Raw genomic sequence first — 25,124 nt, forward strand, 5'->3', positions numbered from 1 at the left:
GCTTAAACATGTTTGTCAACAAATGAATATTTAACTTGAAATGCTCTATGCCATTCAGGGAAGGGGTATTTGTTTACTAAATATAGGTTGCCCAAATGTATCCACAGAAGATACTTCTATGACCCATACTCCTGCTGCACAGTTTTCTCTAGGGCCCAGTTTTCCTTATAAGTTATACCTTAGGTTTAGGCACAGTTTTGTTTTTTGTCTCCGCCAGAGAGATGTTTTCACTTTCCACATGTCAAGCTAACATTGGTCAAGCCTCACGTAACACGTGACAATACGGTGAAATAGTGTGATCTGATTGGCTAGTGACGTATAGCGGCCTATAAATACATGTGTCACTTTGAAAGAGTCTGAGCCTCTTTCAAAGTGAGGTAAGACAGGAATAATCACACTTACACAGACAGGACAGATAGGACACTTACATAGGACACTTACATAGACAGGACGGATAGGACACTTATACAGACAGGACGGATAGGACACTTATACAGACAGGACGGATAGGACACTTATACAGACAGGACGGATAGGACACTTATACAGACAGGACGGATAGGACACTTATACAGACAGGACGGATAGGACACTTATACAGACGGATAGGACACTTGTGTCATGTTACTATGACACAGTAACATGTTCCATTTTTTGTAAGAATTAGAACATAAGAAGTAGAACATTCCAAGTCTGCTGGCGGAGACTTGTGCTCCGAGGAGCACTTTTTCTAGTTTTATATTGTTTTCTTTATTGGGGACTGTCCTGCCCATTGAGTCCTACAGCCCACCCACACACACACACACACGTCACAATCATATTTTCTCATTATCCTTTCTCTGGGATGATGATGATGATCACAATTTACAAGACGCTCTTAATACAGAGACGATTTACAGTAAGCAAGGTAAACACAAGGTAATACATCAAAGGCAAAGAGACAGTGTAGTGCCTCAGTAATCTAGGATCATAGGTAAACCAATAACCAATCAGTCTAAACATTATTATCAAAACAATTATAATATGTACACGTACTATACAAACTATAGCCCTACAACACTAACGATGAAAATAGCCACACCATCACTAACAATGGGTATATTTTACCCAATATAATAAATTCCATAAAAAATATTTCTCATCAAAATATATTAAAGTACAACAATTCATGGCAAATTGAGGTACTCCTCTTTAATATTTCAACATGAAATTTCACACAAAAAAACGAAAAGAATATATCATGGGGGGACCCTATAAAAAAGCAGCAAAATCTGTGAAAAATGCGGGTATTGTAAAAAACATATTCCTAAAAATACAAATAATGGAGCTGGAAACTTTTCCTTTGGTCCACCCATTCCTGGGACATGTGAGCCTTGTCCAGTGAAGGCACAGTCTAATTGCATCAGCTGACTATTGTGGGACTTGACTAGAGGATTTTATTTTACCCTCTATCACTAACCATGGGTGAAATTCACCCGAAGACCTCCCTGTAGAAAAAAACAGGGATGGATCATGGGGCCAAGGAAACAGACCTAGCTTATATGACGTCAGTGAGCATCCTGAAGGTGCCCAAGGAGGACCCACCCACCTCAGACATCAGCAACATTATGAAAATCACATAATTGTTTGGGCGAATTTCACCCATGTTAGTGTTCTAGGGCTAAGATGCCATGTCAACAAGTGAACCTGCCATCTATCTAAATAACATGCTATCTTAATTACATTTTAAATTTACATGTTTTAACCAATGATTACATTTTTTCCCTTTGCATAAGATGATGATGATGATGATGATGATGATGATGAAGAAGAAGATAACGGTGCTGATGACAGTGGTGTTGATTTCAATGTGGTTATTAATATGCACAATTATTTCACAATAAAGAGCATCTGAAACTATATTGTCCCAAGGGGAAACTATCCGGAAAGGAGGATCAGGGTTTTCAATTTTATTTTACAGTTTTGACATATAACTCTATATGGTTTTGACGCGAACATTTTTTAAAGAAAATCAACAGGGAAAAAAAGAAAAGGAGAAAAAAAAAGCAATCCGATGATCTCTAAATTCCACAGACAATCGAACTTATTTTTTTGTTATTGATATTATAATACAATTTAGACAGCAGCAGTTCATCTTCAGAACATTTCCATTCAGGCAGTCGTGTGTGGCTCCTCTTGGGGTCCTGTCATCGCGCGAGCGGTGTCAAGAGAGTGCTGCCCGAACAGAACAGATCTACAAGCTGACGACCGCGTCGCTCTGGCGGCTCTGCACGCGCTGCTTTAGCTTGTAGATCTGTCCTTTTTTGGGCACGCGACACCGCCGTACCATGGACTACGCAAATTGACGGGCCTGATACAGCGTTGCCATGTCCGCTTATTATAAGCGACTTTGGGCTTCTTTGTCTGTAAAGTGGCTTGTAAATATTGGTTGTTTTTTGGGCTTGTTTCTAAAGTGTAGTTGCTTATTTAGGCTTGCTTCCAAAATTCTCAATTATTATTTAAACCAGTTGTTCTCAAATATTTTCATGAAAATGTTTTGTGCCCAGGGCCAGGGGAGCATTAGCCCTAGAATGCCTGTGATCTTACTAGCTTGCATTTGTTACAAGTTTACAGTTTACAGTTTAGGCATTTAGCAGGACACAAGATAATACACAATACATCATAATACACATAATACATCAAATGCATACAAATAGTAATCTAATAATAAAGTAATACATAAGTAAACAAATAATCTAATAATAACTAATACATACGTAAACCAAGAACCTATCATCAGCCTACATTGAAACCAAATATTCCATATTTTATTGCAAGAGTTTTTGAAAATAGCAGATCTACAAGCTTGTGACGCGTTGTGAGCTGGTAGATCTGCCACTTTCAAATAGCCGACGGTTTTAAAGTGCTCATGTGGGCTTGTTTTCCTAGACCGGGTTGCTTATTTCTATCACAGAACATGGCAACACTGGCCCGATAGGTCCTGGGTTTCATCACCACGCTGCAGTCTCCTTCAGCTCGCCCTCCAACCGGTGACGCCTCGCCTCTCTATCGGCCGTACGGTGTGTGGAAGAACTAAACCCCCGTTAAAAGTAGCTCCGGTTCACCGCCTAGCGTCAGCTTTTCATCCGGTAAGAGACTCGTTTTGTTCGGTCTTGTAAAACACTGTTTGTGTGGGGTTTCTCCAAAGCTGTTGAAGTTAAGATAGCCATGCTAACGTTAGCTGTACAGTTAGCCCTGATGCATGACTGTCATATCATGACAGTCATGGATGAACGTCAACCTGGTGTTTGCGCGTTCTCCCTTTTTGGTCGGTACATCTACACAAGCGTTCAGATTTCAAATATAAAGAGCTTGCCTCATGGCCACGGATGTTACAATTATGTCCGGGCCCTCAGAAGTACCCGTATCTTCAGTATTGTTCAATAAAAAGCATTTTAATCAGATCGGTGGCCTTTTTCTCGAAGAGTTATAATGTATCAAGAGTGCAATACACCTCCCTACCGATAGGGTCGCGCAGTTGAAACCCTACGGAGAAAATACGGAGAAAATGGCCACCGATCGGATTAAATTTTTTTTATTTTTATTGAACAATATGGAAGATACGGGCACTTCTGAGGGCCCAAATGTAATTGCAACATCCGTGGCCATGTGGTAAGCCGTTTATATTTGAAATCTGAACGTTTATGTAGATGTACGGGCCAAAAAGAGAGAACGTGCAAACACCCGGCTGAAGTTCATCCATGACTGTTAGCTGTACAGTGAGTGTGCTGCTCTGACTCAGACACACATGCCAAGCAGGCTAACTAGCAAGACTGGTACTCATGTAAAACGACTGGGTTGCATTGTAAAACAATGGTGTTTGCTGCAGATCTTGCTTCATGAAGTATGAAATCTACATTTTAAAACAAGTTTCCCCCGTTTAATGTCTACTTTCTTTGCTCCTTTCGGCCTGGTTAGCTAGCTTTTGGCGAGGAGGGGTGGCTCACTGACCATTTTAGCTGTTGAGTAACATTGCTCTCAAATAAGGCGGTGTTTGCATGTACATGATCACACGTCAGGTTTAGGTACATATTGGTGTGTTGAGTAAAGATGGTCATTAACGACAGTCTCTCGGGCCCTGGACGGTTAACCAGTGCGTCAAAATGGCTCCTCACTCGGTTAACCTTGCCCACCTGCTGTCTGACATATTGTTTCATCTGCTGCCTAGTGGTAGGCAAAAACATATATGTTTGTCACATAACGGTTAAACACACAGATAAACCAATATTGGCATAAAAGGTGATTCACTTTCTTAGTCTCTATGGCACCACTATTGTCTCAGAAACGGTTCCCTTATCAGAAACGCAGGAGTGACTTGATCACAACCAGTCTATTATTCATGCCTGCGAAATTCATAGTACTGATAACGTTCAGTGTAGAATAGAATGGGCCTAATTGTGCAATAAGGGATTGTAGGTTATTCTCTAGTGTGTGTGTGTGTGTGGGGAGTAGGTGGTTGAACACCAATGTCAAACCCATTCACACAAGGTCTTATTTCTCACCCAGCTGTTGTGGCAACTACAGATGACAGAAACCCACCCCGTAAACCAGGCAATCTTTTGATTATTTCTTTTTGGAAGTAGATAACTCAAGAAGACACATTATCTTGCACAATATCAAAATAAAAGGCATTTAGCCTTGAACATTATTCATCTCCCTACATTACAATCCAGAATTCCTTGTGGCATGCTTAGCCTGTCCAGTCTTTTTAGCACTCAACAGACACTATAGCGGCTAGAGGCATGCCAGCCATCGCTACAAACTCCAGAGGTGCTGCTCTGCAGTAGATGCATCACACTCTGTCCCTGTCGGCGTGAATGGAGCAAGAAACGAAGAATAATATGCATCAGTGGCAATGGCAGGGTTTCTCTGTCACTGGGAAATTGTGCTGCTTGACCCTTTTATACTAAAATTGCTTTCCCAGTGACTGAATCACTGGATGAATGCTGTTTCGTCAGTGTTGGTTCTGATTACTTAACCACTTAAAACCCCCAGTGTCCTATTCCGGTCACGTGATATAGGTGATCATGTGAGGAAAATTGCAGATCTACTTGCTCAAAAAACTGTGAGCTTGTAGTTCAGCTATTTTCAGCGAAGTGATTTGGCGTTGATAGGGGGGGGGGGGGGGGGGGCAGGGCAAGGGTAGAGCACTGGTATATAGGGGTTAAGTGGCTAGCCTTATAGAGCCTGTCATACACATGCAGATATGGTTGCTTATCAAACTGGAGAACCCGGCATCTGGCTTTAAAGCTTGGTGCTGTCAGATTAGTGTCATGGAATGTAACCACACCCGATACAACAAATCCCTCCCATTTCATTGTATTCATATATACTGCTTTAACATAATTATTATGTAAAATGTATATTTTCTTTGGGTTGATTTAATTCTAAACGTTATCCCGCCCAATGTGCCCTCGCAGATACAATGGCCGTGCCTCCCTCATATGGTGATCTGGGCAAGTCTGCAAAAGACATCTTCAACAAAGGCTATGGTATGTATGGCTTTTTGGATTTTGAAGAATTTACAAAGGTTTTCACTAAAACGGCTAGAATAACATGCATATTACAGAAAACCGCTAAAAAGGCATGGCGATTGCGCCATTAAGTTATCTTTTATTCACACAAACCTGACATTTAGTCCCAGTCGGCCTTCATCAGATAATGATGAGAATTTTTTTCCTGCCTCCTTAGCCTTTTTTCTTTTTGACCAATGATCATTCTAGTGAAATAAGTACAACAAAGTGCCACAACATGTACAATATTAAGTTTGCAAGTTGGTTTGACTTGAATCAAATTAATCCTTTAGGATTTGGCCTGGTGAAGCTTGATGTGAAGACAAAGTCGGCAACTGGAGTGGTAAGGTTTTTTTATTGATTTTGTGACTGGCAAACTAGAAATTACTTAACCAACAGCTTAGCCAAGCTTCAATTTTTATGTTGTCATTGTTACTAGGTACTAGTGCTCAACCTTAACTTTATTCTTGTGGCTGTCCTTGTTCGTCTCAGGAATTCAAAACAGCTGGTTCCTCTAACACCGACACCAGCAAAGTGGTTGGCAGTCTGGAAACCAAATACAAGAGGTCGGAATATGGCTTGACCTTCACCGAGAAGTGGAACACGGACAACACCCTGGGAACAGAGATCACAGTTGAAGATCAGGTCAGGAAAACCCTCTCAGCTATACTTTATTGTCCCATTTCTAATGTGTGACTGTACTAAAATAGCTGAGATGTTAATGAACATTTAAGGTAGATAAAAGTAATTCCCATGTGAAATGTCTTGGTTCATTTTGTTTTACAGATTGCCAAGGGACTTAAGCTGACCTTTGACACCACATTCTCACCAAACACTGGGTAAGATGACTGGCTGTGTTATTGGTTACATAATGCAGGTGTTTTTCGCTGTCAACTGACTGCAGACCTCTGTGTTTACTGTCCCTACATGACTGATACTGACAACATGAAATCCACCTGTCATCTCAGGTCTCTATAACATTGCAGATCTCTCTGTGTATACCGTACATACTGTCCTTACGTGACTCATAGTTGCAATCTGATTCATGCTGAACATGCTTTAGTGGAGTGTTGAGCTAAGTAATGGATGTCTAATGACATAAATGTCAAAGTGGAACTTCTCGAGGTAGTAAATGGTTTTATTTAAGTTATTACAATTGTGTTCTAAAGTGGTGGTGTGTCCACATACGCCATGGCAACCAGATCAAATTGTATTTGCATTCCGGGAAGCGTAGCTCACACGAGGACATTGGGCCTGTAGGACCGTCTCCCCTTTCATGGTGGGTGGGATTAAGAGTTGGGGGACGGTGAACATGTATCCTGTCATGCATGTCCAAATGTACTCTAAACATGCATGTACCAAATGCTGTTAAGGGTTACACAGTATTTTACACTGTATTTGTAATTTACTGCTACAGCCACTCTGCAGGTAATCAACCATGACCTGCAGATCCTGTTCTTGTCTATTAACATTATAGTTTGGTGAAATGGAGAAAGTGTGGTGGCTAATGTAGTGCATGTCTGTCATTTGACAAGTTGGCACTCAGTCTGTTGACACTGTGGTCATGTAGAACTGTCATGAAACATTTCTGGTTCCTTGTTTTCCATACTTAAGTGCTGGGAGACGGGGACAGATACACAGTTAACCATGTACACATTACTATCCATTTAGGACTGATGAGCCAAAAGAAATATTTAATATAGCCCTAAGTTACATAAATATTAAATTGCAGTGCTCCATGCTTGTTCTGTTTTTGAAAGGGACCGTCGGAAGTTCTCAGACAGGATGCACTCATTAATTAAATTAATTGGGTCTGCTTTTTGTCCCAGAGTGAGGTAGTACAGACGTGCACCACTAGCGACAGACCAGCGAGTGACGCAGAAGTGCCAGGCTTTAGATTTCTGAATGAACCATGGAAATATAAATGTAGTTGCCTCATTGGCCGCTGCTGTTCATTGAAGTGATGCGTCATAGGGGCCGGCATATTTTGTATGCCCCATGTATAAAGAAAAAAGAGCTAAGAATAATTGGCTACTCTAAATAAAATTTCAAAGGCAGGGGATAATAAGCTGATTTGTATTCTGCATAAAACTTAGTAAGTTTCACTTTCAACTTGAAGAGCTTGGCTTTGAAAACAAAAGATTACTTGGCTCTAAAACCGTAGCTGATAAAAGACAACTAGGAAACCAAAAGGCAGTGGAAAACATTTCCAGAAAAACGGGTGAAAGGTGACTAAACTTTATTTGAACACTGTTCACCTTCAGCGTTGTCTGCTCGCTGCAACTGTTGATTGCGCAACAACATACAACTCATATAATGCAGTCGTGTGTCCAAGACTGTAGTGGCTGAAATGTGTCTATACACAGTATTAGCTAGCAATCACTTAATCTGTATTTAATGAGCTGTTCTCTTACATCAACAGCAAGAAGAGTGGAAAGGTTAAGACTGCCTACAAGCGCGAGTACGTGAACTTGGGCTGTGATGTTGACTTTGACTTCGCCGGGCCCACTATCCATGGAGCTGCAGTTGTCGGCTACGAGGGGTGGCTCGCTGGTTACCAGTTGTCCTTTGACACGGCCAAATCTAAGATGACCCAGAACAACTTCGCTGTCGGTTACAAGACGGGAGACTTCCAGTTGCACACCAGCGTGTAAGACAGACAATTATTGAAAACTAGCAATTTTGCAGCAGAATAAAGAAACGCACACTTTTTCAAATGTCATCTAAAATCACCCTCCCCTTCGGTCATGTCTATAGCAACGACGGTGCAGAGTTCGGAGGTTCCATCTACCAGAAAGTGAACGACAAACTGGAGACAGCCGTAAACCTGGCATGGACCTCTGGCAGCAACAGCACACGCTTTGGCATCGCAGCCAAATACCAGCTGGACAAGGATGCCGCCGTCAGTGTAAGTACTCCTCCTACAGTCCTGGTTTTCAGTGGGGGCCTAATTGAAAAGGAAGTGTGTGTAAGTAGCCTTGGAAACCCAACGGTTCACTGAGCCACTTAGCTGGTTATTTGTATAGATGGATGGCGATAAAACTAGGGATGCCTGGCAGTCTTTAAATTTGATTTTAATATTTCATAATACACTTTACATATTGGTTAATTTACAGCCAAAATATAGGCTAATACTACTGTACAGTAAATTGCCCTGGCTTTATTGTTCACACTGTCGGCTTTTTGATATTTCAGTACAGCTATAGCCTAATGTAGAGGAGCTCTTCTCTGCCTCTCTCTGTCACACAGCGGTCTTGGATCGTGATAAATTTGACTTATACGATGATGAATGTCGGACATTAATACTCAATGTAGGTAGAAGTTTATCAAACAGCAGAAATAAGCGCACAACAACCTCAGTTTGGCTTGCACATCAAAGTACACACCCATTTCCTACTGAGACGCAGTGTTTATTGAGCTGCCAGTGGAGAGAGTGAGAGTAATTTATTGCATCGTAAAATATACAGTATTCTAAACCAAGCCCTCTTTGCACAGTTGATGTTTACATAACATTTTTTAAGTTAATACATTTATTAACTCTTTCAATGACCCCCAGTTTGAAACATTAGGCCACGGACCCCCACTTTTTATTTCTTTTATCTGACTCCAATATACAGTATAAAATCCTCAGTTTTAATTTAAATCAGAGAGTGTACAAATGGACCCTTACAGGTCCATTTTCTTTAATGTGTACACTCAAGGTGTGTTCCCACCGGACGTGAAAATATATTTTTAATGACTTGAATCATGTCATTCTGGTTGCTAGTTGGTAACGTTGGTACGAAAGTTCATTTGCATGTTCAACTAATCATCTCTTGATGCATACTGTCAATTACTGTGCACATACAATGGAAACGGTTCCGAATTCTAAGCACCAAGTTTTAATCTAGCAGTTGTATGTGTGGAAATAAAGATTGAGCAACTACATTAAAAACAATTCTACATGAGCAGATATTCAGGCTCACAACCGTTTTTTTCCTCTGCAGTATATATTAACCATATCCTGATAGTAAAGAAATGCAGTAGAAAGTGAGAAAATCGTATCCCGAACCAAATATCGTGAATTGAATTGTGGGTTGAGTGAATTGTTACATCCTTAATGGAAAAGACATACATGATGTGATCCTAGAACATAATACATTATTTTAATCACTAACAACATGTTTTCTTATCTTTTTTCACAGGCTAAAGTTAACAACACTAGCCTTGTTGGTGTTGGCTACACCCAGACACTTAGACCAGGTAAGATGTTATGTATGACAATGGAATTCATATGACTCATTTTATAAATGATCAGAGATATTGGCGTACTGGACCTCTCAGAGCTCAGTTTCTGCTATTATCCTGTCAAAATAAAGCAATACATCGGTAGCGCCAGAGTAAAATACCTGCCCTCCACCATTTAGACAGGTGTTTAATTCCTCCGTGGTGCCGCCAGCTTGGCCAGGCACTCCAACGAACACAACGGGCTCTGTGCATAACTGTAGTACCAGGATTTTAGAACTTGGCATACCAATTTTCCCATAGCTTCGTTTAATTAGCTCAGCAGCAGATCATGCGTTTCCAGTTAAAACCTCCTGCCGAGCCAATCAAACAAAGCAATGGGGAAAGTGAACTGGAACAGGAAACTGGTATACAACCTTCTGAAAACTGGTATACAACCTTCAGCCGACTGGCCGTGTTCGTGCGTGGGAAGGCGGTAGGGGAGAGTGTTCTGTCACTGTACTGTTGGTCGGAGCACCTATTCAGCAGGGAGCGGAACTGGGCGGTATCACGTGTTCCTCTGCACATGTTTGCCCTCCTGGTGAAATTCCTCACTGTCAGGTGGAAGGAGATGGCTGCGGACTTAATGTGGTTTTTCTACACCCTACCCAAGGCCAAACAGAGTAGGGATTAACAGTGATGAGGACTATACACATGGGGGTGCATTGGCATATTGACTGGGGAGAAAACATAAAAAGATAAAACATAATTGATGAAAGAAATGATGTGCTGCTTAAGTTATTTGCTCCTTTTTTTCCCCCTTGTGGCTGAAAGTGAAGTGAAAGCTGGATTGAAATCTATGCATTTAGCCACAGACATGGTTCATCCCACGCTAGGACACACATGCAGGCTAGTGATGGGAAAAACAGTTCATTTCGGTGAACGAACGAGTCTCGTTCAGTTCACGGCAAAGACTCGTTCAAATGATTCGTTCACGTTCTCGTTCAGTAGCGCTTGCGGTCCGGCGGAGCGTATGCGATGCGAAACGGTAACTGCATGCAACTGTGTGCATCTGATCCCACTGACATGACTGCACAGTCTGTACAGAAACACAGCACTGTCATTCACAATCTAATTGCACCATCTTCTTTGTAATATAATGTGTAGAAGTAATAAATTACTGCAATATATAATGTAAAGTTATTTTTATTTGTCGATAATTATTCATAATAATAATTGTATACAAAGCAGCCCAAGTCAATACACTCGCATGATTATCGATTTCCAACCATGTCAACCAGCCTACTATTAACTTCATGAATAGTAGCTGTAGCATACTATTTGCATCTTCTACTCAAACTAAAACGTGTTAATTGACCTATCTGTCCTTTGTCTAGGACCATGCATATTTATTTCTTTTGATATGTCGTGCTAACACTATCTGTCTTTTGTCCGGGAACACAGTAGGCTACCTTTATTTCAATTGAAATTGCAATACGCATGCATGTCTATACTGGAAAACTCTACAGCACAGCTTTCTGTCTGTCTGATGGCCTGTCTGTCGCGGGAGGAATAACAGCATGCCCGTCGTGTGTGCGGTGTGCGGGGGAGGGGGGGTATGAACGATATCATGAACGTAACAGTTTCGAGTCATGAACGTATTCGTTCACGCTCACGGCAAAGAACTAGTTCTTATGAACGGATCGATCATGACCGACACATCACTAATGCAGGCAGCCTGTGTTGTGCGGCTTTGCAATAGAACACAGCATTGGGATTTTTGCTGCTTCGTTCAGAAACTGCACATAGTAACTTATTATTGATGGCTAAAGATTGGACTAAGAGGCAGTGCCATAATTACTCAATCTTGTTTTTTGTTAAAAAATATTAAGGTAAAGTATTAATGTTCATTAAAAATAATTTTGAGGCATGTTATAAATGTAGAGTTGAACATTTTGTTTGAGTCTTCCCTTCTGTTAGTTAAAGGCAATTGTTTTTTTTGGCTTGTACAATGCCTATGTCAAGAGCATAATCTGTCTTAAGTTGTAGATTGGTAGGTGCCGATTTCAGAATGAACATCATAGGTTTGATAGGAATGTTTGGACATGCTCTAAATGTATCTCACTTAACTCTGAAGGCCTCCCACCCTGACATCTAAACATCTGCTGTATTTCACGCTATAGTGCAAGCTCTAAAAACAACTCTGCCCAGTACTTAAATACTTTTCTAGTCGTGTTTACCTCCTCCAGTTTTAGTTCTCGATGTGAAAATGTTTTTTGTTAATCCATCTGGTTTGATAAGTGTAATTCTGTGTTTGTAATTGGGATGTATACTCATTCTTTCTGCCTCTCACCTGTGCAGGTGTGAAACTCACCCTGTCCGCCCTGGTGGACGGAAAGAGCATCAACGCAGGAGGCCACAAGCTGGGTCTGGGGTTGGAACTGGAGGCCTAAGTCCTCCCAACAATGAAGGGGACGAGGGAATATCAGAAGAATCGGGCCTTAAATCTTGTATTTCCAACTCAAACCAGCAAGGGGATATCTTGAAGGGATCTGTTCAAAGGCTACAACAACAAACTCTGTCATTGCTTGAGCACCATTTAACTGGTGCTCTTATCGATGGTCTATGTTCTTTATTTTGTTTTTGCTTTGTAGATGTTTCCATTCAAGAGACACTCGGTGGCTGCTATTTGTAAACCTTCACTGTTCACCTGTTCAGCACTGCCGTGACAATGAACCCACTACAAATCATTCTTCCAGTGTGGTCAACTCTGTGTGGCTTCTGTCAGTGCCTGACATTGTTAAAAGTGAGACATCTGTTATGTTGTATGGTTATGTTTGTTGAGCTTGGTCATACCTCTTTTCTGATTTTACCATTTATTATGATAATCTGATATTCCTCTTGTCAAATACGCTAGACTTCTTCCACTATTATTTAAATACTGTTGTACCTTTTTTCTTTTTTTCTTCATGCACACAAGGACAAGCCTAAAGATCGGTTGTTCTGTTTTGTTCCTCAAAGCCCTGTTCTGTTTTGCTTTTGTGTCGGCCATCAGGGTTTGAGATCTTCTTTCAAAGCTGTACGCATGGCCCTCCCTTAAACTGGACAGTTTTTGGGTGGTTTAACCTGTAGGTTTGGGGAAACCTGTATTATTGGCCGACCAAGCAGGCTTTCAATGTTAAGTTTTCTACATAGACAAACAGGTGGGGAGGAGCGTAAGGTTCACAGTAATGCCAAACTGGATAATTTTGCAGATGACGTCTATAAAGTTGCATGTGTGCACTCGTGGTCAAGCTGCCATGTCACTGGGAAGCGAAGACGGTGCTCGCAGGAAGGAGGTCCTTATGTGTATGTTTAACTTTTCAATAAAGTCTTTGAACTCCAGAAAGGTGTGTACGTACTGTATGTGTGCTAGATTTAAATAATTTGTCCATAATGCCCTCTTAACTTGACTTGGAAAATGGCTTGCTCAGATATCCAAGACCTGCTGTACAAGCTAATGTTTTACTGTGCAAGAAAGTCATTTTGTCATGGACATGCAATCATTATCATGCCCTGACTGCAAACTTTGTCCAAGGTTTTTTTTGCTGCTAGACAATACTAGTAGGGCTTTGGACATTGGCTGCTTCTGTCAAATGTATTGTGTAAAACTTTTGAATGAGAGATGAAGAAAAAATAAGATGTATAAATATTCCATAGCTGCAGATCCAAGTTTTCCTAGTTGTCGTCGTCCCCCCCCCGTCCCCCCAAGCCAATTCCCCTATGTAGTCCCTGTCACTGCTGAGCCCTACTGGTTGATCTTGGGGAGGGTGTACTGTAGACCAATGATTCTCTACCTTTGGGTCTCCATATTATTTTGGCGGGTCCCCAGATGATTTTCTTAATGTGCGACATTGTTGTCTCACTCAACAGTAAAAAAAAAAAAAAAACTTGCAGTATAAGTGTATACAGGGATGACCTGCACATTTCTAAAGTGAGAATTGAAGGACTTAATACCTCTAAAATGAATAATTAAAATCATTACTGTGTCAAAAGTAATCAAACTATACTGTCTGTCAAACATTGGCCAAAATGTCAAAAAGCAAAAAGTGTGAAAATGTCTCATCTACAAAGCTCACTTGTAAGATCAGTTATATTTGCTATTTTCACAATATTTATCTGTGGATCCGGGTCTACCGAAATGTAATGCCTGGACTCTTACAATCCCAAGTGCTTGTCGGAGTAGGGGGTCCCCAGATCAATACGATTAATTTGAGGGGGTCGCGGACTGAAAAGTTTTAAGTACCACTGGTGCAGACAACCATGTCTCCTCCAAAACAATACACCACGTCACCAACTACTTCTTTTCACCTGACAGTGAGGGGTTTCACTTGGAGGGCGTAGCGCATGCAGCGGAACACGTTATCCTTCCCAGTTCCGCGCCTTGCTGAACATGCGAGTCGATTGTGTTCTTTGGAGGCTATATTTGAATATCGTTTATTTTTCATTCTTTTCTCATGGCGTGGGCCACACTTTTACCTTCAATGTAGGTAGCCTTGACATGTAGGTTATGATTGCACATGACGTTTAGGCTGAAGGTCAGTGCCTTTATGTGTCGACAGCAGGCTGTCAATTTGATGGATGTTGTAGGCTTTGAACACAGGGTCACCTTACTTGCTGCTGATACAGACTAAATAATGACTTGGTCATCAAGAATGTCTACAACGGGTAAGGCGACATAACTGAGGCATTACAGGACGGTGGCTGTTGAAAGGGGGGTTTAATGAAGGAAGTACATTACGTGAATAGAAAAATGATATACAATAACCTGAATATTGCAACATTTTGGTCATAGACCTTGCTGAGGCATACTGAGGCCTGATGTTTTCCTGCAACTGCAATGTGTAGTAGATCAGTGGTTCTCAATCTGTGGGTCGGGACCCCCAGTGGGTTCTCCACAAGATTTTTTGGGGGGTCCCCAGTCAGATGTCAGTGAAGTGACAATTTAAGGAGTTTTAAGACCTTTTAATACCTAACAAAAAAAGACCATTACTGCATCAAAAGTAATCAACAAACTATACTATAAAAACTATTCGCCAAATGATCAAATAATATAAGAAAGAGCTTGTAGATCGGCTATTTTCACAATATTTATCTGTGGAACCGAGTCAAACTAAATGTAATCCTACATTCCAAGTGCTTGTCAGGGTGGGGGGTCCCCAGTTCAAATATGATTATTTTGGGGGGTCACAGCCTGAGAAGGTTGAGAACCACTGCAGTAGATGACAAGGCTATTCATATACTGTCCCTAGTATTGCCACTGGTTTTATACAGTACCTCATGGTAGTTTCCATTGATATGGAAACTATATGAAATTACAAACAATGTAATTTAGTTAGTACACAGACTCGTGGGTGTCTTTTAAATTTCATTTATTAGCACATTCAGGATTCACATTCATAAGTGGAGCAGAGAAAAATAGATATTGCAAAAATGTAGCTTCTTGTCATATTGCATTCGGTATCAGTTCAGCATCAACAAGAATATGATGCACAATAACATGTTTACATTTCTATTGCCAAGCTATTATTGCAATACACATTTTGGGCTCATGATAGCCATGCTGTCACATAGTCAGTCTAAATGGAAGTGTTAGTCTTCTCTTTGCCTGCCTCGCCATGTTGTACCACTTTTATTGGCTCATTATCCCCAGCCTTAATCCCCCCAATCCCATTAGAAGAGCCAGTCTCTGTTTTAGGCTTTACAGCCTCTGACATCAGGCCATCAGCTGTCTTCGACGTCAAACTCACAGCTGAAATGCCTGGCTCTTTCTGGGACGGTGTCTTAGTTTCAGATATTTCTATGGTTTCCGTTTTATTTTCAGTTGCTTTCCCTGAATCATTCGTTTTTGCAGAATCCTTCAACTTCTCCTCTTTCTCCTTAGCATTGTTTAATTTCTCTGGGACCTTAGATAGCTCCTGAGATTTGCTCTCTGGCTGTTTTGCGTCTTTGTTCTCTACAGTTACAGCTGTCTTTTCCTTTGGAAATATGGGTTCCACAGTTTGAGTATTGTCCCCACTGATTGACTTTTCACCCTTCAGTTTAGGAGGCTCTGTCAAGTCAGATTTAGCAGCTGTGCATTTATCTTTTTCTAAATCAGTGTCATCTATAGCGTTTGATGGCTCCTGAGTTTTGCTGCTATCTGGTTCCCCCTGTTGAGAATCTTTGCTCTGTTCAGTAAGGGCTATATTTTCCTTTGGAGATATGGGTTCTACAGTTTGTTTTTTAGCCCAACTGTCTGGCTTTTCATCCTGCAGTTTACCATTAGATGGCTTCTGAGTTTTGCTGTTATCTGGTGCCCCCTGTTGAGGATCTTTGGTCTCTGCAGTAACAGCTATCTTTTCCTTTGGCAATATAGTTTTATCCCCACTGATTGACTTTTCACCGTCCAGTTTAGGAGGCTCTGTCACATCAGATTTAGCAGCTGTAAGTTTATCTTTTTCTAAATCAGTGTCATCTATAGCATTTGTTGGCTCCTTAGTTTTGCTGCTATCTGACTCCCCCTGTTGAGGGTCTTTGGTCTCTGCAGTAACAGCTATCTTTCCCTGTGTAAATGTGGCATCCACAGTTTGGGTATCATCACCAGTGTTTGGCTTTTCATCCTCTAGTTTAGGAGTCTCAGATTTAACAGATGGACTTTTATCTTTTTCTTTATCAGCATCATCTGTAGTATTCTCAATGCTTTTTGGCACTTCGTGTCCAATATCAGATTTGACTGCTTTATTGAGTGCCATTGATTCCGTAATTCTATCCTCCTTTTCCTCACCCTTGGGTACTACGCTTGGGTTTTCTTTGTTTTGCTTCTCTGGCTGTACCGTGTCCTTTGGCAGAGGCACGCTCAGCGCTGCAGTCAAGTCAGTGATTTTCTCCATTGTTTCTGTAGGCAAGGAGGGAGCCTCACCCTGTAGTTTACCAACCATGCTCGACTCCTGAACATTATCTGAGTCTGTTGGACCTTTGGCACTGGACTCATCCTTAAGCAGCTTTGCTTGTGCTGTGTCAATAGTGTCTTTCACATCTGACTCCTCGCTCCCTTTCAAAGAACTGACCTTTTTGTCAACCTCGGATTCTGTCATTTTGACCTCTTCTGACTCCTCTATCTTTGAATCCCCTGCTTTAGCAGCCACATCTTTTTGAACTGTCTGCGCCGCATTGCTTCCTCTCTGCCCGCTTACGTTTGCTACCGAGTCACGTGGCTCATTCTCAGGCATGCCAATGGCCTCGGTAGAACGGACCTCCTCGCTATGAGCGCTTTCAGCTGCAGGCCTATCATTGTTCTCTGCACTCTCGGCTGCGTCCGGCCCCCGAGATTCCGCCTCGGTTTTGTCAACCGTCTCACTGCCTCCTTCCTCCACGGAGCTCCCTTCTTCAACCTTATCGTCGTCTCCCTGCTCTGAGCGTTCGGCGGACTCTACCGGGTTCTGCTGGCTATCAGACGCCTGCTCACCGTCTTGGTCTGGAGCGTATTTATCACTCTGATTGTCCTCCGCCTCCTCCTCGCTCTCGGCTTTATCACACCCCTCCTCGGCTCCCCCGTCCACCGTCTCCTCCGACCCCGTCTCCTCGAACTCGGACATCTCGATCTCCCTGGTGGTCTCCGTGATGATCTCCTCCACGAACTTGTACTGGGGCTCCGCTCTCCTTCCCGGGCCGCTCTGCCGGCCGAGGCACGGGAGCGTGTAAACGGGGGACTGGCGGTAAATGTAAGGCATGGAGACGGGGGTGCCCGAGACGGTGGACATGTGGGTCTCCTCGCCTTCCAGGAGTTTCCTGCGAGGGGAAGAGAGGTTGGTTTTATCAACGCACTTGAACCCCATAGCGTCCCTATTCTGGGGTGAACATTTGGGGAAAATGGCAGATCTACAAGCTCACAACGCATCGCGATGCAACGTGTTGTGAGATTGTAGATCGGCTGTTTTCGGCTATGATATTTAGTGTAGAGGGAGAATAGCAGTATAGCTCCCTGGGGGACTCTAGGCTGTTACGTATATAGAGTTTTAAAGGTCAAGCCCTATATAATACTTTGTCGTTTGATGAATAATAACCAATCTACAATCTTCACAACGTGTCGCATCAGAACGTGTTTTGAGCCTGTCGATGGGCTATTTATGCTACTTTTTTAAATGTTCAATTATTTGGAGAAAACAAATCTACTTTTGGACGCCAGGGTAAATGTGGTTAACCTCAGTGATCAAGCTATGACAATTGTTTCCAATAGAAGCCCATTTCTGACACAGAGTAACATTTTTGAGCACTTTTTCTCGCAATTCCGTTTTTTTCCCTTTAAATCCTTATCACAAATTCGCAGACGTTATTGTTTTTTTTCCCTCAACAAAAATCATTCTGATATATATTGTAAGTCACACGACACATCTCAAGCAACTCAAGCCTATTTCATTTACTTCCTGGCAGAAATGGCCTTTCCAAAGTTTCCTCAACGGCTGTTTTCATTCATCTGTATTATTATTTTTTTAAATATGATCCGGTACTGTACCATGATCACACCTGAAATGAATAATGCTTTACCTGTATGAAAGTATCTCCACATCCAACTCCATCTTGACATTTAGTAAGTCCTGGTATTCCCGCAGATGAGCAGAAATGTCAAATTTGGCACTTATGAGTTCGTTTTCCAGCTCTTTGATGGTGTCCTGAAGCAGAGCACATAAAAGGCATTAGTTATTTTACAGTATTAATATCCCGTAGTCTCATACCAATTCTTGTACCCAGAATTTACCAGACATTACCTGGCTGGTGCTCTGGTGAGTTTTCTCTACAGAAAACCACTAATATCTACACATTGTAACAAGTAGGAGACCTTATAGTCTGGGATCCCTTTCTTTTATGTTATTGGCCAAACAGTCTTAAACAATAAAAAAAAATACAAACTTATAAAACGAGTGTAAAGCAAAGCCCTTTTACATTCTCACCAAATTGTCAGCATAAAATAAATTGATAAAGATGGTCAGAAGAATAAATAGTGTAATGTTTGTTTCTCTACAGAAGAGATTGGCAGGTGTGAGTAAACAAAGGAAAACTCATGCAGTAAAAAAAGATACTGCATTATGCATATTGGTCTTTTTATGTCAATCTCTCTGATCACTTTGCTCATTTCATATCCCTGCTGAAGCTGTTTCAATTGTCTTTAGCCCACACCATTCATGGTAGTATGTGTTTTTACTTCTTTTTTTTTCTGGATAATTAAAGTCAACAGTAATGTCATGTTAAACACTAAGACTGTATCAATGGTGAGCTATACAGGTTTCATAAATAGCACTAGGTTACATCGTCAAATACAGGCGCAACAATAGTTTCCTTTAGGGGAAACCAAGCTAAGCTCCCCCGCCCCCCATATATAGCCTATGCGGCTGTTGACTTAAATTCAGTGGTGTAAAGTAACTAAGTACAAAAACTTTAGTTACTAGTTACTTTATTACAAAACACACTAACCACTACAGCCCTATACATATTTCGGCCATTTGAAAATAGCAGATCTAAGCTCACAAGGTGTCATGATGCAATGCATTGTGAGCTTGTAGATCGTCTATTTTCAAAAGATTGTTTATACATTTTGAACTTGTCAAATGGGACATTCATGCACAATGAGTATAGGCCTACATTTACTTTTGGTACTTTAAGTAGCCTACATTTTGATACCAAATTCCAATGTTGTAGGCCTACATTTACTCAAGTAGACTAGCCTATACATTTTGAATTCTGGACGTTATACTTGTAACAAACTGAGTATTTCTACATTTCAGTATTGATACTTTTACTTAAGTAGCCTAAAGAATGTGAGTACTTTTACCATCACTGCTCAAATTGACCACTTAAAAGCACATTCTTTAGGCCTACCTGATAGTGAAAAATGTCTTCATGGTGACGATCCTCGACGTCTCGAAGTTGCCGCTCCAGCGCGTCCCTCGTGCCTTTATTACAGTCCAGCTCGACGCTCTTGGCCTGCAGGCGCCTCCTGCACCCCTGGATCTCCTGCTGGCTCGCCTTCAGCGCCTCCCGCTTGCTCTCGGCGGCTTCGGTCAACTTGGCGAACTGGGCTCGGAAAGTTTCGTCCGCCTGCTGGAGGTCCGACGCGGCGTGACCTTCAAGCTGTGCCCGAATCTCCCGGAGTGCCGCAGTGAGGTCAGCTTTGCCAAAGTCGACACTCTGCGCCGCTCCGACGTTCACCTGCTGTGCCTCCTCGACCTGCGCGATCATCCGCGACACCTCCGCCTCGTGGCTCTTCTTCAGAAAGTCGATCTCGTCCACGAGACTCTGGGCTTTCTTGTCCAGCTGGAGCTTAGCCTGGTACGCGTCGCCGATGTCTTTCTTCAGCATCGCGACGCCGCTCTCGGCGTCCGATCGGCCGTGCGCCTCCTTCTCGTATCTGGTCCTCAAGTGGGACAGTTCCTCCTCCAGGTTCTGGTGCTCCATCTCGACCTGGTGCTTCTGGCGCGTGATCTCCCGCAGCAGCTTCCTCAGCTCGCCGAGCTCGGCGCCGTGCTCCTCCTCCAGAGAAGAAGGGGCCATCAGAGCCCTCCTCTCCTTCGCCTCCTGGATCTCGCTCTCCAGCAGGTGATTTTGGTGCTCCAGGCGACGCACCTTCTCTATGAAGCCGGCGAAGCGGTCGTTCAGACCGTGGAGCATCTCCTTCTCGTTCATTTTCACCGACGTGCCTGAATATTGCGTTGTTGTGGTCAAACGCGAGCCCTCGGCTCGAGATGTTCTATGCGGTAACCTGTGCTCCATCTTCCTCCTCGGCTGCGGTTGTTGTTGCAAAGAGGATGCCATCCAGCCTCTTATATAGTCGCCGCTGTGTCTGTGCCTGCGATGCAGAAACGGAACTGTCCACAGTGCTGAAAATGCATAGGATCAGCTGCTGGTGTTAACACACTTGTCCTACGTTTTTGTCGCAGCCAGCATGTGACGTAGCAGCCTATAGGTGCGAATCTCCCCCCTCCGTGCAGATTTGAATATGAAAATCTTTACTGGCGTACAGTATATGTTTAACGTATATGTTATAATGATTTTTGTTACATTGAAGTGGGTCTCATATGAATGTATTGCTCTCCAATGTCAATACGTTGCAGACGGACTAATATAGGTTGCATTTACCAGATATTAGACTTAGACAAATAAAAATACACATGCAGTAGGCTACCTTTATATTTGTGTAGGCTAATACATATTTGATTTGTGTTTGTATTGTGTGTACACTTTTATTACATAAAACGCAGCATTCTTTTGCTTTAATCAGGAACTCATCCTTGCACGTTTACACGAAAATTGTGGGATTCAACTTTAGTTGCAAAGAAAACGAGTAAATAATGACCTGAAGAGGTTCCAACAAGCAATAGTGCTGTCATGTAACTCATAGAAAAAAAGCTATGCAGATATATATTCCTTACATTTTTCTGGTTAGTTTCACAAGCATGAATGTCGACAATTGTGTTACATGTAGACCATGCTATGACATAATGACGAATTTGAAGTTGTAACATAGCAGGTCTAACTTTAAATTGTAACATATATTATATATATGTTACATATATATTATTTGACATAAGTATTAATAGTATGACTTTAAATGTTTTGGGTGAAAACAATAATTCATCCAATTGTTTGGTGAGCTTGGTGGGGCCCTGATAATAATATCAATAATAATATATCCCATTCCTCCAGATAAAGTGTCCTTAAGCAGTCAAATCCTATATACTTTGTTGACCGGGGTCCCCCAGGGTTCTGTACTTGGCCCCCTCCTTTCCCCCCCTCTACAGCTGGGGTGTCATTTGTGGTCCCAGGGGATGGCAATTGCCACCTTTAGCATTCACATTTGCTTCTTTTTAATGCAAAATAATTGATTTTGTAATTAAAGATCTGCAAGCTGTCACCGCGTCACATCGGGATGTGCTGTGAGCTTGTAGATCTGCTACTTTTTGCTATTTTTAAGTGATCACGCTTTTGCCCCCTTCTAGTTTTTCCCGAATGCCTCTGCTCTCTACACCAAATCTCTTTGCTGAAATTAGCAGATACAAGCTCACAACGCAACAAATCGTAACACATGTGAGCTTGTAGCTCGGCTATTTTCACCAAATATTCGCCCCATATTTAGTCCATGAGCCAGAGCCCCAAAATTGAGCAATGATTACTGAGTCAATATATATATATATATGGTAACCTTTCCACAGGAGTAGCTTTTTCATATTTATCACACATTTTGTTATTTTCCCCATACGTACATGACAGGAGAAAAAATGTCAACATTTTAAAAATAGTTATCATAAACTTCCCCAGTTGATTACTTACATGAATCAATGATTTATCGTATTACAAGTTTTCTGAAATTGCATATTTAAATATGCAAATTAAGTATTTAGTCCATGAGCCAGAGCCCCAAAATTGAGCCAGATATTCAATATTCCCTCGTTAAAAACCTTTGACTCCAACATCTTAACAAAATGAAATAAGAATGTTGACTCTGGCTTTGTCCAATGTTCCTATGTTGATTCTGGAAAGTTATGCAAATTCGAGCATATTTTCTAATGCCTAATTTGCATATTTGATATACAATTTCAGAAAACTTGTAATACGATAAATCATTATCTTCATGTAAGTAATCAACTGGGGAAGTTTCATTATGATAACTATTTTTTAAATGTTGTCATTTTTTCACCTGTCACGTACGTATGGGGAAAATAACAAAATGTGTGATAAATATGAAAAAGCTACTCCTGCTGTGGAGAGGTTATCATATATTTATTTATTTATTTTGACCCTATAAACAATTTAATATAGGTATGGTTTTGCCCACTCTTTCGATAATGAAATCTTGTCTGGCTCATGGACTAATTAGGGATGCTAGGGTTCCTGTAATGTATTCAATAGTAAAAGGCCCAGGGCCTATCTAGTCTAACTGCATAATGTCGTCCCAAGGCAAAGAACAAACAAAATACCTTACAACACACAGTTTTATTATATAAATAAAAGAGAAATTAAAACGATTATATACTGTGTGTGTGTGTGTGTGTGTGTGTGTGTGTGTGTGTGTGTGTGTGTGTGTGTGTGTGTGTGTGTGTGTGTGTGTGTGTGTGTGCGTGTGCGTGCGCCCGTTTGTACTAATGAATCACATCACTGTAAAAAAAAAAGAAGAAAAGAAAACGCCATTCACAAGACAAATTACTCCTTGGTAGATTTTACTCTGACGTCTTTGTTGAACGAGTCAATGAATGCTCTGATTTGATAGAGGTCGTCGTCTCTGCCCCGGCCGCCGCTCAACACTCTGAGCAGCCTGCCCTTGCATCGCTGCCACTCTGTCGACACGTCCTCCAGCCTCATTCCGTCCATGTAGTGGCCGACGGCGGCTCTCTCTGATCCCAAGCGGTACATGTGGAAGTCTCCGTACATGCGGTGCCAGGCCTGCCTGTCCTGGGCTCTCAGGTCTGGACGAGTCCACAGCTCCTGGAACTTGTCCTCGGCTTTCCTCGCGTCCTTCAACTCGGCGTAGCGCGAAGCCAGCTCGATCTAGTTCAGATGGGAGGAACACATGTTGTAGAAAGTAATGCTGTGGTTGTCAACGCGCAGGCGGTGGTGATATTGGATCCACGTTGTGGATCATTTATTCATCGCTTCGAAGTCCTAGTGTCAAAGGACTGCTTCCTGCTTGGTAATGATCCTGTGTATGTCTGTTTCCAGAAAATAAATTCCCCAAAAGTGTATATTAAAGTTTTAAAAAATCTGTATTTCAGTGGACACATCGACACGTTGCGTTGTGAGCGTTGTGAGCTTGTCGACTGCTATTTCCCCACAATTGACCATATTCACACGGTGGCCATTTTGGAACTTTACATTGACAGTGCCTCCCCGTTGCCCTGGCAACCGGGGTGTGTGAATATGGTCTATAACGAAAAAAATAAACAGAACATGCACTATAAAGCCATGAGGGTCTCTGCCAGGGTTGCATTGCTCATGGGACGGCCTTGCACGGCGTGCAGGAACCTATTTGACCAGGAGCATGCGCAGGCACACGCATAGACTTAAAACAACTTTAAATTCACACCTCAACAAAGTTTACAAAGGCTCCTGACTCACACCAGATGAATTAACATAGGAGTGAGCCTATAGATGCATTATCAATTGTCCATTGTGTGACCTGTAGCGTAGGTGTTAAGCGACGTGCGCGTCACGTCATTAAAATAGAGTACAACCACGTTCCAATTCAGCATTGCAACACTGGTCTCCGCTCAACCATATGGGGTTTAAGTGGTTAAAGAATGAAGACAGTAATGCGTCTGACCTGTGGGTAGATGTAGGTGGGATTAAGGCGTGTTCCCTCCTCCAGGTGATGGATGCAGCGTTGCAGTAATGGCTGGTCATGTGGGTTTCCGCAGTGAATGGCCTTCCAGCGGTAAATGTTGGCCATCTCGTGGTGGAGCCGTGAGGAGTTTGGAGTGTCGGTCAGCATCGTCTTCAGCACCGCCAGGGCCTCGTCGAAATGCTGCTGTTTCTTCATGAACCTCGCCACCTTGAGAAACGCAAACAATACAATGCAGTTGTGGAAGAAGTACAATACAGCAACGCAGTGTAGAAATGCTCGGTCACAATTAAAAGTCCCGTTTTCAAAATACATGACTGTATTAGCATCAGGTACCAAAAGTAAAAGTACGTATTGTGCAGAATGCAAAAATAGCCAATCGATCAGCTAGTTTCGAAAAGACAAAGGCTTAATTAGTTAGTGCATGTTTTGTAATAATAATCTCAATCTGCAATGTAAGTTTTCAAATAATTGTAATTGAGTCAAAAGTACGGTATTTGCCTCTGAGATGTACTCAAGTAAAGTGAAAGTACCTCAAAATTGTACTTAAGTACAGTACTTGAGTAAAAGTACTTTCCACAACTGGCAATCCACTGTTTGGAACAATATACTGTAGATACTTGACTTACTATACTGTTTGCTGACAGGGGACAACACACTTTATTATTAAAGTGCTTGTTTAGTGGTTACTGAAATTCAATTCATTACATGGATATGAATATCGTCTCTGTCGGGTGGAAACCTCATATGTCCAAAGCTGTTACTTTTCAGGATTCAAATAACAAAACGGCAAAAGCAGCGGATCTACAAGCTCACTACTTTTGATACTTTTGTGTGACACTGTAGTATGATCAAGTAGGGCGTTCATTTATTAATTTACACAAAAAGTTTGAATATTGAGATATAAGAGATTTCTGCCCGACAGCAACAATATACTGTATAACTCCCTCCTTGCTGGTGCTCCGGCATCTGCCATCAGACCTCTGGAGCTTGTTCAGAAAGCTGCGGCTCCAGGGCCGCAT

The 25,124-nt window shown here is 41.9% G+C and overlaps 2 protein-coding genes across 2 annotated transcripts in view; one reads left to right on the top strand and one right to left on the bottom strand.

Moving 5' to 3' along the window:
• The first annotated feature begins 2,990 nt into the window (after positions 1-2,990).
• Positions 2,991-13,143, top strand: vdac2 (voltage-dependent anion channel 2). Its single transcript, XM_084076818.1, has 9 exons — positions 2,991-3,128; positions 5,460-5,531; positions 5,846-5,895; positions 6,045-6,197; positions 6,339-6,391; positions 7,975-8,202; positions 8,310-8,460; positions 9,737-9,794; positions 12,117-13,143. The coding sequence occupies exons 2-9, from the start codon at positions 5,465-5,467 to the stop codon at positions 12,206-12,208; spliced, it is 852 nt and encodes a 283-aa protein (XP_083932944.1). The 5' UTR covers positions 2,991-3,128; positions 5,460-5,464; the 3' UTR covers positions 12,209-13,143.
• A 9,824-nt stretch (positions 13,144-22,967) lies between these two features.
• Positions 22,968-25,124, bottom strand: part of ifit8 (interferon-induced protein with tetratricopeptide repeats 8) — a gene marked incomplete at both ends in the record, with an annotated part of 6,470 nt that continues 4,313 nt past the window's right edge. Inside the window, 2 exons of the mRNA XM_084075984.1 lie at positions 22,968-23,312; positions 24,085-24,312. Coding sequence (XP_083932110.1) covers positions 22,968-23,312; positions 24,085-24,312 — 573 coding nt within the window. The remainder of the gene's footprint in view (positions 23,313-24,084; positions 24,313-25,124) is intronic.

The sequence above is a fragment of the Gymnoscopelus microlampas genome (genome assembly GCF_963454915.1).
Source record: "Gymnoscopelus microlampas genome assembly, chromosome: 13".
Classification (NCBI taxonomy): domain Eukaryota; kingdom Metazoa; phylum Chordata; class Actinopteri; order Myctophiformes; family Myctophidae; genus Gymnoscopelus; species Gymnoscopelus microlampas.